Here is a 10,717-nt window from a genome sequence, read left to right as displayed (position 1 = left end):
GTATAAAAGATTGTTTAAAAATATATATATTTTTATGATATAATATAGTATTGTCATCAGTAAGACATAAGTATACGAAGTTTGCAGTCGATACCACATTGAGAAGTGGGTTAAATTGAGTTACAAGATTTGAGGATACGACAGCGACAACAACAACAAACTGAGTGAGTTAAATAAAAGCGGGTAATAAAAACCATCCCTATCCTACCAGGCAAAGCCCACTGAGGCATTAACTTATTTTTCACGAGTGAAATTGCCCGTCATATAACGGGCTCAATACCATTTAATGGAAAAGACTAAAATGTAAAGATTGTATTGAATTTATTTAATCAAAAATGTCTCTCTATATATCACATTTGGTGTAAGTTAACAATCAGCTCCGAAAAGTTTTCCTTTAGATATATTTTGTTGAATCGCCACTTTGATGTTGGTTGATTTTTTGCATCTTGACAAAGCAACATAAACTAACAATTAGTTACAGTTTTAATAATAGGCCTTTCATGAAAAACACAAAATATATGAAAAATGGCATGAAAATCCACGTTGCCTAGCCAGCATTACATACAGCGTACAGTGTCAGTCATTAGGAACAGATCACCAAAATTATCGACCGACTACACGACGCGTGGACAGTGGCAATGGCAAACACCTCGAAAACCCAGGCCACTAACGAGCGAAATAAAATGCCACGGGATCACACAACTCCCCTAGGCAGTTGGCGACAATGTCCCTTTGCTTATCTCCCCTAAGTTACATTGTCATGGCAGGACCCAGTCGAAATAGATGAGGTTAAGTGGCCGCAATGCGTAAACCAACTACGCATACAATCGGGACGTTGCCATTGGTATGGTCACCCCATCGTGCCTAAAGCCGTATCTTCATCATCACCCATACAACTCCTCCCTTGCCCTGTTTCGCCGGAGTCTGGGGTGTCCGACGAGCCGCTGCAGCCGCCATCTGCACACAGATCACCCGTACATGACCCTGTGCTGCCCACAGAACTGGATGTGATCCATAACGCCTTGTCGCGGGCCTCTGCAGAGGATGGCGGTCCGGCAAATGAGGACCCGCACAAGATGTGCACGATGGCGCTGACACTGTCCTGGACAACGCAGCAGACCATTGCACCTCGTTGTTGCCACAATCCTCCCGTTGTTTTTTTTGTCACTAATCATGGGAGGTGCAAAATCTGCACTGCTAAATAATTCACACCACACATTGTTCGTTGTATGCATTTTTTATTGCTACATAGTTGGACATGTTGAAATGGTGTCACAGAGTTCTGGTGTGTGAAATTCCCCTTGGCTCCCCGTGGTTTGTTAGGTCAGTCATTCCTCCCTGGTATTAGCTGGGACGGCTCGTTTTTTTAAAGGGGGAAGGGGGGGTCATGTAATGACCTACATTCTAGACCACTCACCCAAACCAAATGTGCAGCCAAACAGACTACCAGGAAGTAGGCCAAGGCCTCCTATTGGTGCAGAGAAGTCTCCATGGTGATTGGTCGGGAGGCAAGGTTTGAAGGGATTGGAGGAGAGGTTCGAACTTAAAAAGGTGGGAAACGGAGGTTGAGCGTTGAGGCAACGATTGAGAACCATTGAGGGAGGACGAAGGTTTGCTGAAAGGAATACATTGAAAAAAGTTTCGAGAGAAAAGGGCTCGAAGGAGATGAAAGGGGAGAGCACAAGGAGAGGGGACGTTCGGAGATAGTAGGAGCGTCAAGAGTCAAACCAGAAGCAAGGCCCAGTGTTGGTGCTGTGTCAAATAAAGAAAAGTCTCTAAGTACAACATGTATGGTCATCATTACACTATTATTCCATAAGCGACCTGGCTATCACAAATGATAGCTTAAGGAAGTGTCTTATCACTTAAGTTTTTTAAGGCTACACAGGGGATGAAACGCCCAGGATCAGACCACTTGTTGATTGAGGAGAAGGGCGACTCCCTGGGACGAAGGGAGTAATTTACTTACATGCTGTGACAACTGGTCGACAGCTTTTACGCATTGGTGCAGCCCAAACTCCACTGCCGCATCCCGCTGCTTCTGGTAAGTGAGTAGTGAGTAACAAACTCGGGAGCTCTTTTGCTATCTGGGCACACAATAGTCCCGACTCCAGGCTCGGGAAAGACGTTCACAGGGCAGAAGAAGCCTTGTCGGTGACATTTCGATGAGACACGAAGAGGCTCACGGTTCGAAGACCATGGCCACCCTCATTCAGCCGCGGTGGCTAAGGCGATCATAGCTCCCTCACCTGGTATGAAGAAGGTTGTGGGTTCGATCCTGACCCTGATGCTTGATGTTTATTTGGAGTTTGCGTGTCTCTCTCTCCCCGTAGTTGCGTGGATTTTTCTCCGGGGCGTCCGGTTTATCCCTCCATATTAGGAATGAACCTCATGCGTTTAGCTTATTTGGCCGCTATGAATTCCCAGGCTGCAAAAATTTCCCAAAATAGCCAGGTTGCTTCTGAAAAAACAGCTACATAGCAGCTCAGTTGGACCTTACTCCTGGTAAAATAAAGAAAATAAGAAATAATACATCTTCTTGGTTCTTTCGGTAAAGTCACGTAGAGGCGACATACCTGTCTTCACCTGAGGACGGCTACTTGTGTTGTGGCCGAAACGTCGTGAGAATTATTTTATTATGTTTTATTTTTATTATTTTAATACTTCCCTTCTACGTGACTTTACCGAAAGAACCAAGAAGATGAATCCCTGCAGTCACAAAAGCTTTAAATAGAAATAATACAGGTAGGAACAACAGGTTCCACACTGCCCGCCAGGGATTATTTGTCTGTCTGTCGTGCATATTTGTGTCGTGCACGAATGCGCTGTCCAACCAAATTCCTACCTGCCCACAAGGAAGGAACGTGTTTCACGGGTGTAATGTCCGTTAAAGACCCGCTGACATTATTCGTAAGAGGTGGGCCACTGCGTGTCTGCGTCAAAAAAGTCCAAACTTTTCTTTTTCATGTTTAAAAGTTGCACTGCACACTACTCGATTGGGATTAAACGGGGGGAGGGGGATCCTACTGGGGGACGATGGGACTTCATCCTCTTATCTTCAGTTCTCACGCGGTTAAACAATACAAATGTAAAACAACGTACATCCCCACTCTGTGTGCGCATCTTCACGCTGGCGGGTTCGGCGGGTTCACTGGCTGCTGTCATTAGCAGCCTGAAGTCCACCGAAGACATGGACATTTGAGTTCAGAATCAGTATTTATATTGCAGCAGGAGGAATCCGATTAGGTACAAAGCTCTTTGTCATCTATGTCCAGTAGGGGGCACGGGGTCGGAACGTTACAACAACAACACAGAATACACACAAACACGATAGGAGTCTAAAATATAGGAAAGGTAACAAATAACTTTAAAAAATACGAATACAACTAAGCTATTATTTTTCTTAGCAGGTAAAGCCCACTGAGCAATTAGCTTGTTTTAGAAGCGACCGCGCTATCACAAATTATAGCTCAACGAAGTGGCTTCTTATAATGTGGACATTTATTGCAGCAAAACACTCTAAATAATCTTGACACGTGTTTCTAAATGTGGAGGCAAAAACCGGAGGGTCCAGAGCAAACTCCACACGACCACATGGGGAGAAATGAAGACACGCATACACCACATATATAAAGCAGGCTTCAGGGTCTGGATCGAAACCAGGACCTCCTGCATACCAGGCGAGGGAGTTAACATATCCGAGCCACTGTGATACTATACAACAGACAGCAGGGTCTGGATCGAACCCACGACCTACTGCATAACAGGCGAGGGAGTTAACATCTCCGAGGTCACCAGGTTCTTAGCACAGTACGCTCACCGCTGAGCCACACACATCCTCCCCTGTGAACATATCATTGTGTAAATGTAAAAGTGACGCACGATTTAGAATCGTGCTTGCATTCGGACTACGTCAAGTCAAATTCATTCAGACGCTGTCTTTCCGACATCGGCTGCTTGCGTTGTGGCCGAAACGTCGTGAGAATTGTATTTCATTGTTTTATTTGTATTATTTTATGATTTCCCTTCTACGTGACTTTACCGAAAGAACCAAGAAGATACGTCAAGTCAATTCACGTCACGCCAGAATAAGAAGCTGACATTAACCCACAATCACGTTTTCTTTGCAGTATTTACCAGACGTGTGTACGAAGACAAAGCGATCCGAGGTATAATCCCCACCACCCCCTCTCTCACCACCACCACGTCAGGGTGATGAACGTTATGAAAGGACCCCAGTGGGTGACGTCTTTTTTTTTTAACCCCTTTGCACTTTAGACGAAGGTTGAAAATTCGTTTACAGGCCGGCCGACCCCGGACGTGCCGTTGTTTCGCGTGACCCACATCGCTGCCGCTTGGTTGGCGGTGATTGTTGGAGTGGATTGTGGCGGGGTGGGGGATGGGGCGATGGGTGAGATGCGGAGGGGAGGTTGAGTTAATGTCACGAGCGCTCCCCTCCCCACCCCGGCACGCGCCTCGGTCCACTGAGCATCCATGGAACATCGCAAATATATACGGCTGTCCTTAATCCCACCACCCCACCCTACCACGGCACCCACCTCCGAAACCGCCCCCTCTTGTAAAAATTAAATCTCACAACAGCGTCAAGAGCCGTCGCCGCTACGTTCGTTGGTATAAGCAGAAGCGAGGTTTGCGTCTGCGAGGGGTTTCCACTGCCGTGCTATTCGTCACCACCCCTCGTTGGCAGGAGCTCCGAGGCGAATAAGTTGTGTCTCCGTGACAAGCGGACTGCTCCGACAGCCAGAGTGCGTGTAGTGTGAAGTGGCAGTGAGGATCGCCTAGGCTGCTTTGTGCGTCAACGCGGCGTCACGCGGCGCTTTAAGACGCTGCACTGCTTCTGTGGCCGGTATAGAACGCCACCCTATACACCACTACACACTACGCAACTATACATTGCACTACTATACACGACACGCTACCCTATACACTACACTGCTATACGCTACACTATACTCTACTAAACATTACATGCTATACTTTTGGCTCGCCGTCGAACAAAGACGGTCACCACATCGTGCGGCGCTTTCGGATGCGCTTTTGCGGCCGTCTGGAACCCTCTTCCTTCGGACATTAGGAAGCCACTGGGATATATGGTGCAAACGTTTAAATCATCATCCAGATTTACAAACTAATTTCTTGGGAGAACTGCTTGCTGTTACCGTGTTTATTTTGTTGTTCTTTCCCCGCGGCACCTCCGATTAACACGGTTGGCTACGTACGTTGCGAAAAAAGTTCAACACTCATACAAAAAACTAGTCACTACACACTACACTACTATACAGTACACTATTTTACAGTACACTACTATACAGTACACTACATAACTATATACTATACACATTACTATACACTACACCGTACCTCCGATTAGCTACGGTTGGCTAAGTTGTGAGAATTTACACTCACTTAAAAAAAACGTTGAATCCTGCCAAGCGCGCTGGGCCCAGCAACGACGCGTGCTCGAGGGAGGAAAAGAGAAGTAAAAATGGTGCTCGCCAACAGGAAGCGCTCCCGACTCATCTGCATGTGCACGCTCACGTCCACTGCGTTTGGCCTCTACACCATCATCGTGCAGGAGTTGTCACTGCCGCCACCTTCTCGCTACTCCCCGCCGTCAGGCTTCGAGATCAGCGACGTCGAGATGTCGACCTCGACCTCCCGGCGTTTCAACTGCGCCGCCATCGTCGAGGGCGACGAGGTGGCCGTCGCCGCTGCGGCCGAGCTCGTGGCCAAGACGGCGAAGGGTCGCGGCCACCATGGGCTTGGCGAGGCGGAGCTGCTCGCGATGACGCGTGACTGTGACGCGTTCAGGCGCGCGCGCAGGTACGTGACGGTGCCACTGAGTCGCGAGGAGGAGACCTTCCCAATCGCCTACTCCGTGGTCGCCCACCACCGCGTGGACATGCTGGAGAGGCTGCTGCGTGCCGTCTACGCGCCGCAGAACCTCTACTGCCTACACGTGGACGCCAAGTCACCCCGCGCCTACCTGGAGGCGGCGCGTGCCCTCGCCGCATGCTTCCCCAACGTGTTCGTGGCGGCTCACCTGGAGAGAGTCGTCTACGCCTCGTGGTCGCGAGTGCAGGCCGACCTCAACTGCATGAGCGAGCTGGTGCGTGATGGCGAGAGAGTGCGTGGGTGGGTGGGAACATTTTAAAAAGGCCAGATCCATGCCTGAAGCGATGAGGCGTACGCCCCACGATGGCTAGGAAATATTTGTACGTTGTTTTAACGTGCACCCGGGACCATTACGTGGGTGAAGAGAGAAGTGGGGGTGGGGGAAGTAAAGAATATCGCTACAAATATAATAATATGCACGCGGCTTATGGGCATATGTACCACACGGTGGCTAGGCTATGTTAACTACCACGCCTGGTATACAGGAGGGTCGTGGGTTCGATCCCTACCCTTACACCTGTTGTATAGTATCACGATGGCTAGGGGATGTTAACTTCCTTGCCTGGTATACAAGAGGGGCACTGAGCTCTTTAATTATTTTTCAGAAGCGACCTGGCTATCACAAATGATAGCTAAACGAAGTGGCTTATCATCATGTGGAAATTTATAGCAGCCAAATACTCTAAACATGTGACATTGATTATAAATGTATTTTATTTAAGTGACAAACCCCTTACTTATTGGCTGTGTCGGGTGGCGGTGGTATTACCGACATTTCTGTTAACGCGATCTAACCCAGAAAACCTCTATTGTAGATAATATTAGTCGCAAACGCCTACGTGTTAAACAAACAAAATTTGATAAGCACGTTTCAGACGGGGTGATCAAACACCAGCTCCTCCTGTGTCCTTCGTCAGGAGCTGCAGAGAAGCCTGGGTTCGGCCCCGGTCCAATAAAGCGGTGGAGTAAATTGGTACCACCTTTTCACTGCTGAGGCGCCTCATGGGTGCTTTCATCATTGTAGAGGCTCTCAAGAAATGCGAGATTTAGTGGTAATCTATGGCGACTGGAAAAGTTTGTATCTTTGCGATGTTCAGTGATCATTTTCAGTTCATTTTTGAGTAGCGTGTGAGCCAAGAAGCTCTTAAATCGGGTTTCATCAACAAAAACAACACTATGGGAACCTCATTTGCCAGTAAAAATATGATAATTGGTTTTTTACCCTTCTATCTGGCAACAAAACTGACACCTTTTTACAAGGAGTCATGTTTGCATAGACCGCAATACCTGCAGTCATAATACAAACAAAAGACATAACTCTGATAATGTGCACTGTCCTTGAAGTTGATTGGTCCACACCCGAGACAGCTTTCCTTAGAGCCTAGTCTCACATGGGTTGGACCAGATGACGCCAAAAGGCGCACAACTCAAAGACAATGCACCATCAGAGTATGAGAGCTCGGGGCAAGCATCTACACTATGGGAACCTCATTTGCCAGTAAAAAAAAAAGGTGTCAGTTTTGTTGCCAGATAGAAGGGTAAAAAAACAATTATCATAAAAACAACACTGCTTCTCCAACAAATGCAACAAGTCACAGTAAAATAAATCTATAATAAACAATAACAGACAAGAGAAATAAAAAAATGCTAGCAAATCATAATCGCAAAATAAAATAAAAAATTTAAGAAAAATATTGTTAAATATAGATTATCAACAAATACCACGCTATATCTCTGAAAAATTAAACTAAGTTAAATACAGGAACGTCTCATGCTTCGAATGAGTTCGGTTCCAGAGGTCTGTTCGTAAGTCTATTTATTCGTAAGTCCAACTTTACTCCTGTTGATTCCAAACATGTTGTACGGCATGTACACTATACATGGGGAATGGCTTTAAAAATGTAATAATCTGTTATTTTATATGCCACTGGTTCTTCATGTTCTGTAGATGTAAATGCCACTGGTTCGTCATGTCATGCAGATGTAGATGCCACCACCGCCATCTATTCCATCTATTGTGCTGCGTTTGAACATACGAATCTCAGTCCAAACAGGCAACTGGACATACGGACAAACACGATGGCATTATAGTGCAACAACAACGCCCTAACGTGCTCCCTTTGGCTGCAGGTGGCCATGGCGGTGCATGTTCCATGGAGGTACTTCATCAACCTGTGCGGCCGCGACTTCCCCATCAAGACGAACCTGGAGATGGTGCGGGCGCTGCGCACCCTCAATGGCCGCAACAGTCTGGAGACGGTGCACATGCCCAGGGGCAAGAGGGTGCGCTGGATCCTCAGCTACGAAGTGGCGGGCAACAAGATCCGCTCGACGGGCCTAACCAAGCGCCCGCCGCCCATCCCCACACCCATGTTCGCGGGCAGCGCATACATGGTGGTGACGCGCGCCTTCGTGGAGCACGTGCTGAGTGACCCGGCAGCGCGGGCATTCATCGAGTGGGCAAGGGATACCTACAGCCCCGACGAGCACCTGTGGGCGACCCTCCAGCGGATGCCCGGTGTGCCCGGCTCAACGCCCGCGCACCGGATACATGACGTAACGGACGCGGCGGCGCTGGCGCGCCTAGTTAAATGGTCCGCCTTCGAGGGTGATGTGGGCGGTGGCGAGGCGGCCTATCCGCCCTGCCGAGGAACCCATGTCAGGGACGTCTGCGTGTATGGCGCTGGCGACCTGGCGTGGGTGCTGCTCCAGCACCATCTCTTCGCCAACAAGGTGGACACGGCCGTCGACCCCGTGGCGGTGCACTGCCTGGAGCACCACCTACGGAAAAAGGCGCTGGCGGAGGCGGCGCTCATTATAGGAATCTAGAATGGGAGGGGGAGGAAGGTTGATGGCCGACACATATAGTTATTTATTTTTAAAAAACGGAGGACCCGGAGAAACATACATAATAGGCGTCTTGAATAAAAACTGGTATTTTCTTAAATATTCAATAGGGTTTATATTCACCAATTCCATGTCTTTTAAAACAAAATGATGTATGAATTAAACAAACAATGAGTAAGTAAGATTCAGGGTATCTCAAAAAGCAAGTGAACCCCTGATGGCATTAGCTCAATTAAGGCAATAATTTGAATCAGGTGTTTAAATAATTAGGTAGATATTCAGGGATGAGCTTGGGAGGCCCCACCCAATATAAAGATCAGAAACTTTGTCAGTTTGGTCTTCACCACAGAGGTGTGATCACATGACATCTTTGAGGACCTCAGAAAAGAGTTATTGATGATCATCAGTCCGGAAATGGTTAAAAAAACATTTTGAAAGATTTGGGGCTCCACCAATCCACTGTTAGACTTATAGTCTACAAATGGAGAAAATTCAAGACCACAGTGACTCTACCCAAAATCTCTCCAATAACAAACCAGAAAATCATCAAAGAAGTCACAAATAATCTCAGAAAAACATCCAAGGATCTGCAAGCCAGTCTCGCCTTGGCTAACGTGACTGTTCATGACTCAACTATCAGAAACAGACTGAACAAGAATGGTGTTCATGGAAGGATAGAAAGGAGAAAGCCACTACTCTCCAAAAATAACATTGCTGCCCGTCTGAAGTTCAGCAAAGAGCACATAGATGATCTACACGACTTCTGGAACAATGTTCTCTGGACAGAAGAGTTAAAGGTAGAAAATTTTGGATTAAATGACAAACGTTATGTTTGGCAAAAACGAAACAACACTTTTGAACAGAAGAACCTCATCAAGCATCGTGGTGGGGATATAATGGTTTGGGGATGATTTGCTGCCTCAAGACCTGGACAGCTTTCCATCATTGACACAAACATAAACTCTGCATTGTATTAGACGGTTCTGGAGGAGGATGTCAGACCATCCGTCCACTAAAGCTGAACCTGAACCAAAAGTGGGTCTTTCAGCAAGACAATGATCCTAAACATACAAGCAAATATACAAAATAATGGCTGCAAAAGATGAAGTTCCACGTTTTACAATGGCCTAGTCAAAGTCTGGACCTAAACCCCATCGAAGTGTTGTGGCAGGACCTGAAGCGAGCTGTCCATGCAAGGCAATCCTCAAATGTCACCAAGTTGAAGGAGTTCTATAAAGAGGAATGGGCCAATATTCCTCAAATCCAATGTGAGAGACTGACCGATACTTAGTTGCAGTCATTGATACTCAAGGGGGTGTCCCCAGTTACTGAATATAAATATTCACTTATTTTTCACATGGTTATTCAATGTAGGATTATTTGAGGATGAATAAATGTTGAAAGAGCATTATGTTTTCGTGTCATTTGTTTAGTCATGTTATCTTTATCTATTATTAGGGCTTAGATTAAGATCTAATAACATTTTAGGTTTGAAATATGTAAAATATGTGAAATCCTAAGGGGTTCACAACCTTTCTCTCAGCACTGTAGATGTTGGGAGATGTAAATAAAACCTCCCAAATAAATGTAATATATCTGGTTAATTATTTTTCAGAGACCATGCTGATCATTAACCTTTTTTTTACTAACTTGTATCTTATCTCGCCATAGTAGCGAGATGTTAACTACCTCGCCTGGTATAGAGGAGGTCGTGGGTTTGATCTCGACTGCCAGCTGCTGTATTTTTGGAGTTTGAGTCTCTCTCTCTCCCCGTGGTTGCGTGGATTTTTTTACAGGTTCTTCGGTCTTCCGTCCATATTTAGTATCAACATGCGTTTAGAGTATTTGGCTGCTATACATTTGTAGTGGGTACAAACTTGAGAGGACTTCACTCTTCTGGAGGCAGAACGTTTATTTCAACATTACAATAACACAAAGGGGTACGGCCCTTCCA

At 46.6% G+C, this 10,717-nt stretch overlaps 1 protein-coding gene across 1 annotated transcript; it reads left to right on the top strand.

Moving 5' to 3' along the window:
• Nucleotides 1–4,570: 4,570 nt before the first annotated feature.
• Nucleotides 4,571–10,164, top strand: LOC144737643 (beta-1,3-galactosyl-O-glycosyl-glycoprotein beta-1,6-N-acetylglucosaminyltransferase-like). Its single transcript, XM_078620406.1, has 2 exons — nucleotides 4,571–6,130; nucleotides 8,047–10,164. The coding sequence occupies exons 1-2, from the start codon at nucleotides 5,507–5,509 to the stop codon at nucleotides 8,743–8,745; spliced, it is 1,323 nt and encodes a 440-aa protein (XP_078476532.1). The 5' UTR covers nucleotides 4,571–5,506; the 3' UTR covers nucleotides 8,746–10,164.
• The last annotated feature ends 553 nt before the right edge of the window (nucleotides 10,165–10,717 follow it).

This window comes from Lampetra planeri, chromosome 72 (genome assembly GCF_965212315.1).
Source record: "Lampetra planeri chromosome 72, kcLamPlan1.2.h2, whole genome shotgun sequence".
Classification (NCBI taxonomy): Eukaryota; Metazoa; Chordata; class Hyperoartia; order Petromyzontiformes; family Petromyzontidae; genus Lampetra; species Lampetra planeri.
Note: the sequence above shows the minus strand (reverse complement) of the source record. Positions and strands in the feature narration are given on the sequence as shown.